Source organism: Pocillopora damicornis, chromosome 1, assembly GCF_964200805.1.
Source record: "Pocillopora damicornis chromosome 1, jaPocDami1.2, whole genome shotgun sequence".
Classification (NCBI taxonomy): Eukaryota; Metazoa; Cnidaria; class Anthozoa; order Scleractinia; family Pocilloporidae; genus Pocillopora; species Pocillopora damicornis.
In genome coordinates this window covers 7,013,627-7,032,500 of record NC_142670.1, presented here as the reverse complement: position 1 = coordinate 7,032,500, position 18,874 = coordinate 7,013,627, and the positions used below count along the sequence as shown (strand labels likewise).

At 37.7% G+C, this 18,874-nt stretch overlaps 3 protein-coding genes and 1 long non-coding RNA gene across 5 annotated transcripts in view; 3 read left to right on the top strand and 1 right to left on the bottom strand.

Annotated features, from left to right (window-relative positions):
* LOC149051659 (replication factor C subunit 1-like) overlaps nucleotides 1-18,874 on the top strand; it is a 232,892-nt gene that overhangs the window by 38,645 nt on the left and 175,373 nt on the right. The gene's annotated exons all lie outside the window — the stretch shown is intronic.
* The window catches only part of LOC149051672 (uncharacterized), a 225,988-nt gene that overhangs the window by 168,329 nt on the left and 38,785 nt on the right, over nucleotides 1-18,874 (top strand). The window lies entirely within an intron of this gene.
* LOC149051675 (adhesion G protein-coupled receptor L4-like) lies at nucleotides 7,933-10,071 on the top strand. 2 transcript variants are annotated; one of them, XM_089185106.1, is made up of 7 exons: nucleotides 7,933-8,043; nucleotides 8,327-8,525; nucleotides 8,816-8,923; nucleotides 9,132-9,219; nucleotides 9,462-9,552; nucleotides 9,619-9,668; nucleotides 9,933-10,071. In XM_089185106.1, the coding sequence occupies exons 2-7, from the start codon at nucleotides 8,384-8,386 to the stop codon at nucleotides 10,069-10,071; spliced, it is 618 nt and encodes a 205-aa protein (XP_089041232.1). In that variant the 5' UTR covers nucleotides 7,933-8,043; nucleotides 8,327-8,383. The 2 variants fall into 2 exon arrangements, with proteins under 2 accessions (XP_089041232.1, XP_089041229.1); XM_089185103.1 differs by lacking the exon at nucleotides 7,933-8,043 and having other exon boundaries at nucleotides 8,292-8,525.
* Nucleotides 9,221-17,744, bottom strand: LOC149051674 (uncharacterized). The gene is made up of 5 exons (XR_016180962.1): nucleotides 17,591-17,744; nucleotides 15,647-15,783; nucleotides 13,821-14,892; nucleotides 12,921-13,040; nucleotides 9,221-11,205 (listed from the first exon to the last, which is right to left on the bottom strand). It is a non-coding gene; the product is annotated as an uncharacterized LOC149051674 (long non-coding RNA).

Here is an 18,874-nt window from a genome sequence, read left to right as displayed (position 1 = left end):
TTTTGACTCAAAACAACACACTCTGAAAGCTTATTCTTTTACCATGAGACTGATCTGGAAAAAAGTTTTCCCAAAGAAGAATTGCTACCAACCTGATTCGGCCGGAAGGAAATTTGGGGAAAAAAAGATTAGAATTGGTTGAGCGTAAGGCTGAGAGAAACGTAACTCAAACAGAAAAGTGAGATGTTGACAAAGGCTTGTCAGATTTGGGGAATCGTCCTATATTCAATAACTTTGTTGAGTGAGTACCAAATTTCTCTTTAGAATTTGAATTTTTGTTGAGTTTATTAGTATCGCAAGCATAGTCAAAAAAAAAAAAAAAAAGACTTCTTCAGAGTTCTCGCACGCGGTTCGAGCTTGTTGTTTCCCTAAAGGCCTTCGGAAGAAAATACGGCAGCAGATAGCGATAGAACCTTTTAAATTTTCTTGTTCCTGTAGTACAAGGGCGTGCTTTGAGAAGCAGCTATATCGTTATTAAATAACTGTGGATAACGTGGTAGGTAAAAGCCCAAATCCAACTTAAGTAGTTTTGAGGTAATGTCAAACTAAGCATTTCTGTATTAACAATAATTTCAAATAAAAGGTTTCCTTAATATCAAAACGCACGTGAGTAATTATCAAAGACGTCTTATCCAACCGAATTCTTTAACCTGCCAACTTGTGAGTAGTCAATTTGAACATGTCACCAGAAAGAACTACCGAGGTGTTTTGTGAGGCAAAACGTCCAGGTGTCTGTAAAACGTGGACCGGATGACTGCAGATGGCGGGTGTGGATGGCGGATGGGAAATGCGAATGGAAAAAAAAAAAAAAAAATATATATATATATATATATAAAACTAAGAGGCGTCACTCGAATGACTTGAAACAGCGTTTTGTGATTCTACTTAATGTTACTCTGTCTTTAACCATACAGAACGGGAAAAATGACATGCTGTTTAATACTGAATGTTGCAATTACCGTCGCGTCGTCGGCAAGTGACCCTTGCCAGGTACCCTGGCTCCAATAGTCTGCTCTAAATAATCTAGAAAACAGCTATTTGTGCTTTAGATCACTGACTGTGAATAACGAAAGATAAAGAGATAAAAATGAGTTCTTAGACCATTTAACTACGTTCTGGTACGGACACCTGTTCGATTGTTACCCGCAAAATTTGTTTTTGCTGATAGCCTCTTGAGACACCGCAGGACACTTCTGTGTTTCTATTGGCGGTCGGCATTGCGAAAAATTTTGAGTGTTGACGTAATTTGGCATGTGGTCACTTAAAGGCGTCTTTTTTTATTACGCGATCATGGAGTATGTAAACCATACGGATTGCCTTGAACTTCCGTTTTCGGACTCTGCAACATACCAACCTAAAAATCCGGTGGGGGATTCTACTTTTTCTAAACGAATCTTCCGCAATTGCCTTAGACGTTCGGCGGTCTTGTATCGCCTAAAATGCTATTGTCTTTCGCGACATTGACTTACAGTGTCCAGTTTATCAACGAGCGGAATATCAATTTGCTTGCCTAGAGCTAGTTCGAATCATATCAAAGTGATTGTTAGTTGCCAATGAGGAAGGATAAGAATATCACACAGAACCCTATGGAAAGATAAAGTAAATTTTATCCTACCCTTCCCCACCCCCCCCCCCTCTTCTAGACTGGTCTATAACATTGAGGAGCCATAAAGGACACTTTTCGTCTCTTTAAAGGGAAAGTTTTCACTTATTAGTGTCCTTTGCGCGCCTTCCTTCGAGCGCTCGAGCCTCCCTCCTTATTATTTGCTATTCCACTCTCCCAATTACTATTTAAACAAATATCGATGTTATTGTGTTTCTCGCAGACTCAGAGAAATGCTGGATTCCCCTGCATGTCGTTACAACTCCAGCGTTGATATGAATTCACCAGAGGACTTCTACTTCCCCTGGTTTATTCCCCATACATGTATTATAGAATCAGTCCCGCTGGTGAAGTTATTAAAATACGATGTAAACGTTATCAGTTTCAACGAGCAGCTTCATTTATTTGATGGATAGATGGTAATTTCTTGCATCCGTGCAGTTGAACAGATCGAATACTCGATAAAGCTTCCGGTAGGAAAATACTGATTTACAAAAGAACACTAACTTTAAACATGATTCATGAACAAGTTTTATTAAAAACGTATTTTATCAACTTATTATTATCTGCTCTATAAGAAAATGTAAACTAGTATAGCTATTTCTATATAGCTAATTATAGCGAGTTTCCTGTTTTGCTGAAGCAAACAATTCCTTTGCACCTGGTGGAAAAAGCCTTTAGCTTCATTGTTCCTTTTATCAAGGGAAAAAATAGTGGTGGCTTATGTCAGTGAGAAGCGATCGAGTATTATCATATGTCATATTACCGCCCTCAAAAGAGTTTTAATACGTTACACAATCTGTCGCGTCGGTGTTGTTTTCATGTTAAGAACTATATAGCATAAGCGTGCTAGCATCTGCTGGGGGCAACTTCTCTATATCGTGAGCTTGAAGAATTGGGCTTCAATCCGGTAAAATGTTCACAGCCCTGTTTTTACACTCTGCTCTGAGTAAGTACAACCGAAGCTCTACTACATCTTCTGATTATGTTATGGAAATGTTAAGTAAATAGTGTCTGGTTAGATCTGGATATTTTTTATTTTTGAAACAGTTTTGCGGTTTTAAAATTGAAATGGTAGTTATAATTCACGATTGTTGTGTCTTAATGGACGTTTAGTGCAAAGCCTTTCAGAAATATTATATAAGGTTTCAGGAACACGATAACATAGTCGCCTACCTCATGAAGCTGCTGTAACCATAAGTCAATCGAGAAATAAACAGACGCTATATATGATCTTTTTCACGAAAAAAACGAATTGAGTTCGTCGACTAAAACTAATTCAGACGTTTCACTTAAACAATCTTGCACGAAAAGAAATGGGAGTTGCATTCGTGCTCATTTCATAAAAACGCTAAGTCGAAAAAATAATTGTGATAAACAGAGGGCCAGTTTGGACAAGTGTTTATCATAATAAATGCCGTCAGCAACAGTTCAGCTTGTGACGGGTTCATCTTTTAATTCCCTTTAATAAATTCCTTGCATCCTCGAATTTTTTATCGGTTTCAGTTGTTGAATTTTATTTTCTAAATGGACGCCAAAACCCAGTAGACGGTAAATTAATGAATTCCAACCCAGTTAGAAAAAGAGAAAAAAAAAAGCAAAATTTTTACGTTTACTGTCTTCATTTACAATTTTCATCTCCACTCACATCAGTTTTTTTTCTTTTTTTTTTGAAATAATAATAGGGTCATTTGTCGAAAGATATACTTTTTTATCTCTCCGCTACTACGCCATTTAAGCCATTTATTTGGGCAATGGAACATGCTCACGGTATTCCACTGTATAACAGTGCAAAAATATGGACGGAGAGCGGAACAACAGAAGGCTGCACCTACCAAACGGATATTATTGTTGTTGTAGTTGTTTTTTCCCTTTTTTAAGCAACAAATTTCTTAGCTCATTAAACTTTTCTGACGGTTATATAGAGCACTTGAATGGTTTCCCAACGGCACTCTCTTGACTTGGAATAATATCGCGCAAAATGTCGGCATCGAATAAGTTGTAAATATTTATATTGTAGTTATCTGTTCCGAGAAGCGACAATTTTGAACTTTTTGAACTTACAAATAAATGTCTAATCCATACGTTTGACCTCTCGGTGATGATTCTGGGAAAAACAAAGCTATAAGGCACAAGTATTTGCCTTGCTCTAAGCATGTGAAGTCGTTGCCCAAAGGAATAAGCGCCCATCCTGGTTACTTCGAGGAAAAGTTAAAAACTGTCTAAAGTTTTGGCATTTTTTACCGCAATTTCCTTTCATTTCCATTTTAGATTTAAATTTCAATTCAACAAAATTAAAGGCAAGAGATAAATAACAAATTGAAGGTGGTCCTTGAATTATAATCATTTAAACATCTGATGAAACGCATCCCTAAGCTCCTAAGGGAAGGTAAGAAAAGTCATAGGTAGGTTTTAAAGTGTATGCAGCGAATAAAATGCATTAGCACTAGTCTACCTCGAAATCTAATAAACTTTTTAGTTGTTTCAAACGTTATTTTCGACATAACAATCTCATTTTCTCTTCTACAGTCATCCTTCATTTGATGATGGAATTGCCAGGAACAGGTGAGAAAGTGTAATTCCAATATAATATTTATGTACCATAAAAATTAACCGGAAAAAAAGAGAGGATTTGACTGAATTATCAAAATGATTAGTGATAGACTTCCTCCTGGAATTACATCGGCTTGCTATTAAAAAAACGTTAGTTGGAAAGCAAAAATAAAAAAAAGTCAGACTAACGGTGCTATTACCCTGATTTCCCCAATTTCCACTTTTAAAACCTTGCCTAATTCTAATTTTTCCTTTGGTGAGGTAGAAAGTTTTGATGCCCATTGTTTTTTATCAATGTTAATGGAATAAAAATATACTTTCTCTTCTTCATCTATATCGTTATTACTAGTGTTATGATCAGTAAACAATTATTTATTTATTCCTTTGTCTCCACCATCAGAATTATCACTATTGTTACAACAGTATACATTTTTTGGTCTATTTTTTGTCCTTTATTTTTTTTCCCATAGAGTGCCAAGCAACCTGTTTCAAAAACTCCTCTTACATATTTTCGAAAAGCGGAAGAGATTGGTTTGACAACAGGCACGTCTGTTTAGACCAGGGATTTGACTTAGTCTCCATCGAAACTGAAGAAGAATGGAAGTTTATCAAACATGAAATTCAAAAGCGTGGTACTTGGAATACTAGTGCGTGGCACATTGGTTTATGGACGATAAGCGGGGTTTGGACTTGGCTGAGTGGAGAAAAGCTAAATATTTCGAAATGGCGAGATTCTGAGCAAGATGGTAACAGCCAATATGCGGAAATATCCAAGAATGGAAGCCTCTTTAATGATATCTCTCCGAATGATGAAAATGCCTACATTTGCGAGATTCCCGGAGGTAAGATCACATTCCAACCATAAAGTGTATTACATGCTGAAATATTTCAGTCTTGCACTTGTGTCAGAAAAATTGCATTTGCTTCTTAAGATGAAGATATTGTTCACAGAATATGCTCAGCTCACCTCACTTGAACATGTACGTGTCAGCGACGAATGAACTTTTAAGCGCGTATTAGTAGTTGAACATAATGCCCATAAAAAAATCCGGGACATATGTTTCGAAAAAAAAAATGATCACTCTAAAATTGTCTTTTTTTTTTTGCATCGCCTGCAGCTGAAAAACCGCGATCGAAATTGTATATTTAACAACTTTTGTCGATTGCGTTGAGATTGGGATAATCTAGCCAACGGAATTTTCCCTTGCCACAAGTTACAAGGCGTGTTCACTGAGGTCAGTTAGTAAATGCATGTTCTTTTAAACATAGCACATCAAAGAATGTATGCCCAAGGTCTTGAGTACCAGTTTTGAAGTACTGGTTTTTCTCTTAGAGTGCCAAGCAACCTGTTTCAAAAACTCTTATATATTTTCGAAAAGCGGAAGAGATTGGAATAACAGTAGGCGTGTCTGTAACGACCAGGGATTTGACTTAGTCTCCATCGAAACTGAAGAAGAATGGCAGTTTATCAGTAACGAGATTCAGAAGCGTGGTACTCGGAATACTAGTGCGTGGCACATTGGTTTATGGAAGACAGGCGGGGTTTGGACTTGGCTGAGTGGAGAACAATTAAACATTTCGAAATGGCGAGATTCTGAGCCAGATGGTAACGACGATTGTGCGGAAATATCCAGGAATAAAGGCCTCTTTAATGGTACCTCTTGGAATGATAAAAAAGCCTATATTTGCGAGATTCCCGGAGGTAAGATCACACTCCAACCATAAAGTCTACTATGTGCTGAAACACTACAGTCTTCCACTTATGTCAGGAAAATTGTTCTTGCTTCTTAAAAGTGGAAATATTGTTCACAGAATATGCTCAGCTCATCTAACTTGTACGTGTGAGCGATGAACGACCTTCTAAGCGCGTATTAGTGGTTGAGCATAATGCCCATGAAAAAATCCGGGACATATGTTTCGAAAAAGAATGATGACTCTAAATTTTTTTCTTTTTTTTTTTACATCGCCTGCAGCTGGAAAAACAGCGATGGGGATTGTATATTTAACAACTTTTGTCGAGGGCGTAGAGATTGGGAAAATCTAGCCAACGGAATTTTCCCTTGCCATACGTGACAAGGCGTTTTCATTGATGTCAGTGAATGAATGCATGTTCTTTTGAACAAAACATATCGAAGTATGGGTGCCTGTGTGTACCCTACTGATTTAGGGCTGTAATTACGGCAAGATCCTCCATGAGCTGAACAATTTTTGAACGAGTAAATGGTAGTTGAAACAGACTGAGGTAATGCAAGTTAAATAGAGGCTTCACCGAAATATTTTTATTTTTATAATGAAAAAGGTGATTCAAATGGCTTGCCAACAAACTTTGAAGCATTTCTTTAAATGTATCTGTCACAATCTGACACCTGTTAAGAAGAGAAAGTGTAAGAAACAAAAGCGCATGTACGTTTAAAAAAAAACAAAAAAAAATCATCATCAACGGTACTGGTTTGGCAAACAAACTTAAGTTTAATATCTGTGACGAGTATTGATGAACGACGTATACCTCTGTTCAATCAGAGCACACTTCTATTCAATCAGTAAATGGAAAATAATTGTCAGTAAAATTAATTCTGTTTCGAGATTCTGGGAGTTTGCCCATTTGTTAGGTACAATCGCGTGTGTAAATCTGATCTTTTCTTTTCTTTTTGGAATAATTAATTCCTCTGTATTGCATTTGTGACATTTGTTCAGCAAATTCAGCTCCTGGACAAAACTCTTGGCAGGGCTCTTACCAAGACTACGTTGGACCACCTTGTACACAACGATATGGTAAGAGGAGTGGGTCACTATAATGACGTGGAATATGTCCCAAGCACCATAAATAACCCATTCTCAGAAATAAAAGGTACAAAATGATAAGGGAGGGGGGACCCGACAGACTTGCTGGTGCTCAATGTAATCGAAACTTCACCGGTGCTTAACGCAATCGAAGATGCAATGGTGTAAGGTGCAACAAACATGCACAGAAATTAAAACCGGCGAGTATCGCGATCAAGCTAATAGTTGAGTAGTAAACCATTTCCTCAGCTACCTAATCAATTAACAAAAGCCATAGCTCGTTTGTCTTTTTCTCCCTCATTATAACAACGGGGATGTTCGAGGTAATGTATTCCAATAGTTTCGGTTGGCATAGCACACTTCAAGTTGAGTACTTCGTAACATTGGCGACATATGGTGTTATGACACATTTAGCAAAACCTGTATTGGAAGGAAACCAAAGTGATCCTCGCTAGCGTTCACTTATTATAAAACATCTGTTTCATCCAAGTTTTGTAAATTGAGCGATATGACAAGTTTGAATTTTTGAACCTTTAAACCGTTTCCTGTCATTCGCTTCCCAATAGTTGGAAAAATATACAATCGTGCTAAGAGGAAAGCCGTAAAACATTGAAACAGCTCAATTGACATCTCGTTCTAATCCAAGATTTTCCTCTCTCATCCATCTCCAGCATCGCCATCGCCATCGCCATCGCCATCGCCATCGCCATCGCCATCGCCATCGCCATCGCCATCGCCATCGCCATCGCCATCGCCATCGCCATCGCCATCGCCATCGCCATCGCCATCGCCATCGCCATCGCCATCGCCATCGCCATCGCCATCGCCATCGCCATCGCCATCGCCATCGCCATCGCCATCGCCATCGCCATCGCCATCGCCATCGCCATCGCCATCGCCCTCGTCAACAACACCATTGTCATCGTGTTTAAGGGCAGTGGAGGAGCTGGTTTGTGTTCTAAATAGTCATTTACGTTTCTATGCATGTCACTTTTCGGGACCTTCTCTGTTTATAAATGTGACATTTTTTTTTTTTTTAATTCTAGGCAAATGCTTCTGTGTCAAAATTATCCGGAATAAACATTACCAGAAATATTTCCATAAAGGTATCCAATTTTCATAACTTGAAGGCTTTTAACTTTGATATATTTATTTAAACCATAAAAGTAAATATCTGATCTTTCAGGATAAACCACCATTCAAGCCATATGAGGTGAAAAGGGTGAAAAATGGGAAAAAATAATCCAGACTCCTAAAAAAGTTATTTTGACAATGAATACCCTGGACACCATCGAGGGCCTCCTGCTAGACTTTTACCGCCTTCTTAATATCAATTGTATATATGAGACTGGCTAGTTAATGACCTGGAGATATTTTACGTCATTGCAGGAGGCTGTAGATGTGTTTGAAAATTTCACCATAAATATCGCGAACGTCGCAAAAGACATGGCCAACATGGAAGAGGTTAAAACACTAAGAAAATCCATCTTTGAGGTGGCAGAGGCAGTCGAGAAATTTGCTCTTAATTATGGAAAGCAGCACCTGAGTGGAATTAGGCTTTCAAAAAGGATCGTGTACCCAAAAATGGGTGAGGTTGCGGCCTTCAATACTGTTTAGGTTTAAAGTTTATTTCTCTGTTACTTAATGACTTGCTGACAGACCGACTGAGCAGCATAATTTCCTAGATAATGTAAGAACTCAGTTATACGCCTTAAACGTTATTGTTGAATGTTATCGATGTCTGGTTTTTTTTTTTTAATTTGTTTGATACTTTAAAATTTTGCGGTGAGGGGAATTAAAAGTATCTTGAAACAATCAATAAGACAGAATAGAAAACCTTCAAAATTTTGAAACCTTTCTTCTCGCTCGGTTTGACAGTTTTGGCCATTCAAAAAGCCTATCGCCAGAATGCGAGTTACTTCCACTTTGAGGAACAACGATGGCAAGCGAGAATCGATATCGCTTCTTCAAATTTTGAGGAAAATGGTTCGTATTAACCAGCGTGTTAACTGTACAACTTTTAGTTACCTTGGTTTCTCCAATCGAAATTTCTGTATTGAAATAAATCCTCAAAAAAATGCGGTTTATTACTTTACATAGTCTATTTTCTTGAATCATTTGCCTTCCTTCTAATGTCATGATAAAAATTTTAATTTTAATATCTTATTTTTTGTTGATTCTTGGGGGTTTTAAGGGTCATTGGTGGTTGCTTTTGTGTACAAGGATCTGCATGCCCTACTTCTGACAGATCAACCTATCAGGAATAAAACAGTCAACAAAGGGTGATGTTATTTTCATTTTATTGTATGTCCCTTTCCCCAAAAACACACAACGCAGAAACACGTAAGACCCAAGTTCAACTAAACTGACCTTAGAAACTGTCAAAAGTTCCAACTAAGGTTGGAAGTCTCCCTGCCTGTCTCAGACTATTCCACCTTCAATAAAAATTCGCTTGAATCTAGCGAGAGTATATGCTTGTTGATTCCTTGGTTATGATTCATTTTCAAATATAATTTCTTTATAGGTATATCAACTCCAGGATAATGGCCATAACCATGGACCCCAAGCCAAATAAATTGGGAGAAAATGTCATCCTTAAGTTCAAAAACCTTAAGGTAACATTAAAATTCGTAGTTACGCGTTATTATGATTCATTCTGACAAGATAAAATCCATTTTCAGGTCTTGACAGCAGAGAAGCGTTGTATGTTTTGGAGTGGCAGCAGCAATAGGTAAAAATAAAACTGCAATATATTATTGTTCAGTATTTATTCCTTCTTAAATTGATTTAAGTATGAAGGAGAATAAATGAACGTTCTTAGTATGATTTTCCCTGGAGGCCAACATGTTGGCGTTTTTAGAGAGAGGAAGTCTGACTAAAATGTTCTCGCAGCTAAGACTACAATGAAGGAAAAACTTAGCGCAAAATTGTCAAACATCGCCTCTTCCAAAACGATGAACAATTTTGTGCGCTTTGTCGACCTACTTTTTTTCAGCTCAGAAGGCTTTTCAGAGGAAGGATGCCATGTAGTTACATCAAAAAGCAACTCAGAAGAAACAGTTTGCAGCTGCAATCATATGACGCATTTCGCCGTCTTAATGGACTACGACGGTAGCACAAAGGTAATCAAATAATTTTTGCCTTACTCTATAATTTTATGGGCTCAATTAAATACCTCAATGTTTTATTTTAAATTTCTTTTTCTTTTTTGACACAGCTCACCGAGGAGTACGAAACAGTTCTGAAAGTTATCACCTACGTGGGACTGAGCCTCTCCATCGTCGGGATACTTCTAACATTAATACTTTATTCTTGCCTCACGTAAGTAATGTACCTGAATATTAGTGACGTAAATTCTTAACTCCCTTCAAGAAGGCTAGAGAGAAAAGAGATCTCAATGCAAATCTCCATGCCAATAAGAACATGCATGCCAGCCAGCCAGATAACTAAGAAATTCAAAGTCGATTTCATGCCCCATCAAGAGCGCTTGAAAAGCTCATGGTTTCACGTTTTATGAATTGTTTTCGGTTAAGCTATTTTCCTCGTAATGCTTTCCTTTTTTTTGTCCTTTCTAGAGCTATTTACTGTTTTTCTTCTTTCCTTTGATGTCAAGATTTAGTTGATATCTTTAGCCATATTTTGCTGTATCTTTTGATTCAATTTTGTTGTTCTGATGTACTCAGTGTGTGTTGATGTTATTGTTGTTGTTGCCTTTGTCTAATTCATTGTTTTTTTTTACTTTATTTTCATCAGAGATGTTCGTCAACCTCTCCCTCAAATTCGACTGAGTGTTTCTATGTCCCTTGGAGCTGGACAGATCATCTTCATCGCCGGAATAAACGCCACAGAAAATAAAGTTAGTGGCCTCTCTTTCTATCCATAGAATGAATTTACTCTTTGCACCGTAAATATCGTCGAAAGGAGCACGATAAGAATACGAAAACTTTTTCTTTTCACAGGCTGCCTGTGTTACAATAGCAGCTCTGATGCAGTATTTCTTCATGGCCGCTTTCTGTTGGATGCTGATCGAGGCAATTTATCTCTACTTCTTCGTTGTGAAAGTTTACAACATCAACACCAAGATGCACATGTATCACGTCATCTCATGGGGTGAGTTTATTATTTTACAGCGTGCACTTGTAGCTATAACCATGCATGCTTTCGGATCACCAAATCTGATGTTGTAATCCATTGAAGTGTTAAGATTTCCTTCCTTTCTTTATGGGTAGGTCTTCCAGTGATCATGGTGGCCATTTCACTTGGCATCGCTGCTGGAAAAGAAGGGTTACAAAGCTACACGAGTGATAAATAGTAAGGAAAAAAATTCAACAGTTTCTTATTGCTCTTCTTCTTTTGTTTCATTTTATTGCATTCTTTCTTTTGTCTTTTTGTGCATAGTTTGAAATCAGTATCATTTCATTCGCTAAAAATTTGGCTTTCTTTCTTGTCTTTCACTTCTTCGAGTTTAGTTGCTGGCTTTCCTCGACTAACAACCTAACCAGGATATTCGCCGCCTTTGTCGTTTTCATTGAAATTGTGAGTTAATGATTCGTGTTGGTGATTGTGATTGGTACACCTGGACTAATATCTGCCAAAAGACTTTTTTTCTCTGCTCTTTAAAAAGCGGATTAAACCTTTAACTCCCAGGAGTGATCAACATGAAACCTCTCCTTGTGATATTCTTACATTAAACAGCAAACAGCTGATGAAAATATTTAAACTTATCAGGTAGAAGTTGTTGCCTTGATCTAACACCAAATTATAGCTTCAAATATTCTCCAACTTTTACTACATAGTGTAAAAAAAAGCTTCTCCATCCTCCATATTAGTTTTCTAACACTGTTTCGCATTGATATACCAAGATGAGTTTTTCGCGCTAAAGTTACTCATTAAAAAAATTAATAATGATAAAAAAATTGAAAAAGATAAAACGAGCAGGAAGAGTAGAAGATATTGAATTTATCTAATTTAACATGAGGCTTCACTTTGCATAGTTCATTTAGTTTAGACACTTTTGTTCGCGACTTCTTTAGCTCATTGTCAGAGCATCCAAGCTCATAATCCAGGTACCCTAGCTGAGGGTTCTTTTCCCTGTAAATGACTCTTCATTCCACTCTCCTTACCAAACAAATGACGTCTTTGGCAAGGATCCTCTCCTGCCTTGGCTTTTTGACAACCATTTCTAAATAATCAATTTATTTCTACTGTATTCTTCAGCTCAACATCTTGATACTCGTACGCGTTATAAAAGAGATCACCAATTTGGTGCAGCCAATAGCAGCTCTTTCAGCTCTTTATACAAGATAATTGATCAAGAAAGCTAAAAAAATGTGAAAAACTTTCAAAATTTTTTGTAAGAATAGAAAATTTCACGTTGCTGAACATCACCGACTCCCGAACCACACTATTGACTGGGACTCTGCGCAATGCCAAACCTACAGCACCAACTACTTTCAACGCCTGACTCTGGAAATCTGGTTTACTAACTTGGAACAGACTCCCCTCAACAGGTGTCAACCACTACCGGCACCATACAAACGACTCATCCATGACATTAACATTACAAACGAACCGAACTTTACTAACGGTCGAGACTGACCAATCACGACCGACCTACGCCACTTGAGTCTTACAGCCAATAACATCGCGGCAAAACCGACCGATCAGTTTACACAAACCGGACTAGGAACATTCGACTGACAACAACTATTCCTTGGCTCTAAAGATGACTTCTGCTCAGGTTGTCGAAACGTCAGTCACCGACATCAGTCCTCCTCAGGACTACACTCACCCGGACGATCAGACTACACTATTACGAGAAATTCTCTCTTAGTCACTCATGGGAATTAAAGGGTTAACATCAATATCCATATTCTCTAGACTCTTAACTATAAATTTCCGTTGGTACTGTATTTGCTAGTTCAAAAACAAACTCACAGTCTGATCAAATTGGTATTCATAAACAAAGTAATAGCTACCTCACCTGATTGTAACATAAAGAAAACCCAGCAAGGACCCAGCCAGTCTGTTGTCAGTTGTAAGACAGCAAAAAATGGGTAGAACAGGATCCCGTATACAAGAACAGTGACAATAATCTGAAAAACTAATTAAAACAGAGGAATTTTTTTTCTGCTTGCTCGTGTTGAGTGCTGGACTGTTGTGCAGGTAAAGGGGGTAAATTTCTAAAGAAACTGTGGTGCTGCATCAGTGGGAGAGTATAACAGAGTAATTTAGTATTTTTGACTGAGTTGATAATGTAAATTGGCCAGAGTAAGGGGTTTAAAAGCTGACGTTTTGAGCGCAAAAAGCCCTTCATCGAAGCAATTGGAGGAATTGTGGGTTGTGTGTGTATTTATATGCAGAAAATGGAGCTATGTTATTGGTGGGAATATGGTGACAGGAAAACAAGAATATATTAGCTGAATGAAAAGCATTCGTTGATACCATGTGGCTTAAGAGTGCCTATTTGAAAGATAATTGTTGTTCTGGAGTTATGCAGCCCGAACTGCCTAGATGTAGGGAAAGGCCACAAAGTGCCATATGCTGCCAAGAATGATTGTGCAGATTGAAGTATCTAGCGACTGCTTTGGATGAGTCCTTGTGATTTCTTTTTACATTGCGAAGGTGTTATGGCTATGTTGGTTGCTGAGGGTTCAAGCCCAGACCACAACAACACTCAGGTCTTAAAATAACTAACAAGAACATGCTGCCTTTGATACAACATCTGCAAATGGTTAGATGTTCTAGTCTTCTCAGCTAAGGATGATAAACCATAGGCCCCATACTCTCCTACATCTTCTCTGTACTGGTTATAAGCAGCGGACATTAACCCCCTAACTCCCAGAAATGATTAACAGGTAACTTCTCCCTATAATATCCACACATTATCTAGCAAACAGGTGATGAGAATACCCAGACTTCTCAGGTAGAAGATGTTTTCTTGATCTAACAGAAAAGTTCTCATAACTGATGAATATGCAATTGTGCAGCAGCTAGAGGGGAGAATTAATCAATAATCAGATCTTGAGAGTTAAAGAGTAAAACAACTCACAGACTTCAACAAAGAGTAACAAATGTTGCCCCAGTGTGGCCTTCTTATCATTTATAGGGCCCACATTTACACCTGCTTTTAAAAGCCGAACTGAGCCAGCCTGTATAAATATTCCAAATAAATAACTTAATATCAAGTTCACACTTACATCACAAATGGAGGCTGGGTGCCCAAGGGGCCCAGGAGCTGCAACTACAGTCACACCCCAAGATGCTAGAACACCCAACTGGCCTACCCAACGCTAAAGTGGCAGCTTGCTGAAATAGACCCTGCAAAACAAACCCTGCAGTTGCGGTTGAGGGAGGAAACACCGAGAACTGCTATCCTCAAGGACAAGAATCCCACACTACAGAACAGCAAACACAACACGGGCACACGATAAACCAACACATACACTGATAAGGTATACTGCTGGATGAGGACAGCCCCAGGGCCCTAACATCCACAGCAGTGCTGATGCAAACTATGCAGAATGCAACAAATACTGCACGGATGCTAACAGCTGGCTAAGACATAAACCAAATGTCTGAAAACGCTACTGACCATGCATGTATTTGCTCTTAGTCATTTAAACTGTATGTTAAATTCCATTTAATAACTATATTAACATTTGTTCATAAAATAATACTGACCCATGGAAACTGAGTTAACCTATAGCTACTATACTCTTTAAAATGATTTTAACAGTGAGAGAAAAAACAAAGCAAAACAAACAAACACTCAATTTATTCAAAATTAGGCTGCTATGGTATGACCACTTACCCTGCACCCATCCAGCTGGGTCAGGCATCTGAGAAATTCCATTTTTTACTTAAAAACATATTCAGGCATGTGCTGGAAGTGGCTCCAAACATAACAGCCATGGTGAATCTGTTGCCAAAACCACTTAAAAAAATCAAATTGTCTGAAAGGAAACCACACAAACATTAGTAAAACATGGGCACCCAAATTAAGCTCACTTAAAAATACACTCCCATTAGACCCATTCAATAAGGGAGTGCCTCATATTATTGCACTGTGTTTATATTCTGACTGAAATGGCACAATTTCCTGGTAGATTAGGGGTAGGGGTCAGTTTTTTGGTCAATGAAGTGGAAAGTGTTACTTTTGTGATCCCATCTACCCATGTGCTGCTGGCGCCTCGGAATACCTGCCCTATTATAGTCTATTCTGTGGCCAACTGTACACCCCATCTGCTAAGGGAGTCACTTTACCAGAAATGTAATACTTGTGATCCCAACTTAGTCAATTTCTGTTTATAGATGCATCTATCTAGCTAAAACCAAGTCTTTTAAGTAGGTCATGATCCTAAAATGAAGTGACACATTTGTTTATGTGAATTTAGAACACTTTACTTTTCATTTTCAGTGCATTAATATTCTGGTACATTTAAATCTAGTTTGAATCTTCCTGTTTGTAAATCCTTATTTTGATGTACGAAAATTTTCCAGTTAGTCCCCACTCTTGTAACTCTATTGAAAATGTAACACCATTATAGCTAAGTGAGTCATGAAAATGCCACCCAAACCAGCAGCACATCCCTGTGCCTTTATTACAAGTTGCAACTTTTTTGAAAAAAAGTACATGTAGCTGGGTGTCACTTAGACTTAGGTACAACTACTTAAAAGTACACAATGATCAGACTATATGTTGCTGACCTTCAATATAAGCCTTGATCTTTTTGCTCTATTAATCAATTCTGTTCTCACATCAGCGAACCAGGAAATCCAATGTAGTTTTGAAGTCCAGATTTGAACCTTTGCTTGACAAAGGCCAGTATAAAAATAATGACAAGCTTAAAAATAATAATAATAATACATGTAATAATAATGATCAATTGTGCAAGCATGAAATTACAAGTGAATTTTTAGCAAAACATCATCACCTGTCTAACTTTCCAACATAAAACAGGGGGGAAGGGGGTACTTATTCCAAAGGGGTTGCTTTTTGGAAGAAGGGTGCTAAATCAAATTATTATGATATGTAAACAATTTTGTCATCATTGTCTGATAAAGGTTACTTCAATATTTCATTTAGAGCTGGAAGAAGACAGCCAAGATCAAACAGACTCTCTTTGATAATTGTGAGGCACCTAAATTGATAATTTTGAGAATGAAAATCTGTATAAAAAGATCCACATACAATTTCAGAGGAAATAACTACACAAGGCTTACTGTAATTTAAGACACGGAACAGAACGAAAATGAAGATTTGTAATTTTAGAAAGAGAGATTTTCAATTTGCAAAACAAGAATCCGTGTGGAACTCCACTGTACAGAAGGATGAGAGGGTCCATTAGAAACCTCTAAGCTGTCGAAAAATCTATCCACAACCGCAAAACCGCAAAAAAATTAGATCAAAATCAAAAACATCATGCAAAACCGTCAAAATCTATATGTGTTCACATCCCAGTTCTCAAAACCCTGATCGTTCCGATACAGTGTTGACAAGTGGAACATACAGAGGTTTCGCGGCTATTCGAGATCAGTGGCCGCTTGGATCGAAGAGAAACCGGAATCCAAATGGGAAAATCCGAAAACCACTTAGGAAACCAAATCCGAAACCCATAAGACAAGTATTTATGACGAAACCGAAAAACATATGCTAAAGAACGGAAAATCCGCAATCCGTAATGAACACACAATCTGAAAAACCAAAATTCCATGGCACAAAAACCGATCCTAAAAAAATATCGAAAATCCCAATGCCCCCCTTATGGATGAACCGGTCAGTTCAGTCCAGAACTCATACAAATGATAACACAACAACCATTATTATTACTGAAACCTCAACGAAAACTCTTTTTATCGTTATTATTTTCCAATCAGAAACATGCCGCAAAACAACTCTAGTCACGCGATATTTTTCAGGGAAGGTGTCATGTCACGTAATCGAATCATCCGTCGACTACGAACATCGATGCTGCAGCCTCACGGATTTTTTTTTTCTTTTGTAATTATAGATCTACATTTTATGGCTAAATGGCGCAGTCCTTCCTTTAAATACAGAAGAGGATTTGATTAGCTAAGAACACCACGGAGATGTTCATATTTTCAGTTCGTTTCGTTTCGTTTATCAAATCACAGTAAGCACTAAAACTTCCGGAGATATGGCCGATTCTAGTTTTACAATAGAGACTAAATACATTTTATGAAATCAGATATTTGAAAGACAGACGCAAAGAAGAGTGTTACAAACGTTAACTCTTTGACTCAGTTGTATCCAATTCTGCGCATAAACTCCATCATCTGCCACCACTCAAGCAAACACAATTTAGAAACCAGTGTAATTTTAAGTTTGGGAAAACGTGCACGACCTCACTTATTCCATTCAAATCCAATCTGTAGAACTTTTATGCGCAGTTTTTTTTTTTCTATAGTGTCATTGTATATTACATGAAATTGTTTTTGAATATCAGCGTATAAAACTTCAAATAACGTTTTGCAAATTTCATGCTGCGAATTTGAATATTTTTCAATAAAGAAACGATATAACTCGAGGAGACGACAGCGCAACGAAAGAACCACATCGCAGAACGAGCCGGCGCGAATCTAGGGCGCAGTCATTCATGGAAATATCGACATCCACGACAGAGTACGTACCCCTGAGAAGTGTTCTCCGCGGATCTATTTGCCATTTTCAAAGCAATCTATTGGGGCAACTGCACGTGGTTCAACCTCCCTTGTCTGACAGCTCCTTTCGTTTGGTTCCGTGAATTTGAATTAAATTATGGTTATCTTATGACCTATTGTTTTTTTCGGAAAATTAGCGGAAGAGAAATAGCAGGAGTCTGGAAACTAGCTAAGTTGGTGACCGCTGACTGAAGTACAGGAGATTCCCAAAGATGGCGCGAAATGTCGGAGGGTGATGTGAACACATCACTATACTAAAATGGTTTGTTGGTCGTTTTAGTTCTCAGCGGCAGAATTTCGCTAAAATTGATATGTATTGTCATACGTGGTAAAATTTCCTCTGTCATGAATCTTTTATTTGGCACATGGTAGGTAATTTTACAACATGTTTTAAAGAAGAGTTTCATTCCACTACATATATCCAACCTAAGGTATCTTTCTGGGCTGGAACGTAAAAAATGGTGTGGTACTGTGTGTTAACTAACTTTGTAGGTGTAATTTTCAATAGTCTGAGTATGTCAGGGTAGCTGAGTGAGGCTGATAAGTTACAATGTTTGCCTTTGTTTTTTATCTTTAACAAGGTCATATCATGAAGCAATTTTGTCTTCATTATTTAACTCCCAAGATCTGTTTTCTAATTCTCCCCACTTGTTTCTAGAAGTTTCCTTGTACATTTGTTATAGGAATTTGTTTTTAGATCAAGATAGTAACTTTTTTCATTACCCTTTTGTTGGATATTGTAGAGATATTTTTAGGGAGAAGTTACATGTTAATTACATCTGGGAGTTTAAGGGTTGAACAATGTGATGTGATACACTGCTACATAAATTTCACTCAACATTGAAATATCCAGGACTTTAGCATTCCCTTCAAATTTGTTCAAACTGCAGTTTACTAATTCTGCAGAGCAGTTGCAGTATGCAATTCTAATGCCTGTTTCACAATTTTGACAAGTACTAGGTAATCTTTCATTTACTCAGACTGAAGGGAAAATGAAATTGTTGATCAACTTGAAAGGTGATCGATAAAGAAACATTGAGACTTCACCTTACTCAGACTATTTTCTCCACAAGCCTGGTGTAACCAACGTGCCAGCAATAAATTTTAGATAAGTTTAATTTCCTGATGACTGGACTGAACTCTTCTATTTACATGCCATTGCCAGTGGTTTCTACATAAAGTATTGCGAACATAATACATCAAGAACAGAATGACTAATTATGAGATGGGAAATAACATAGGAAATATAAGTAA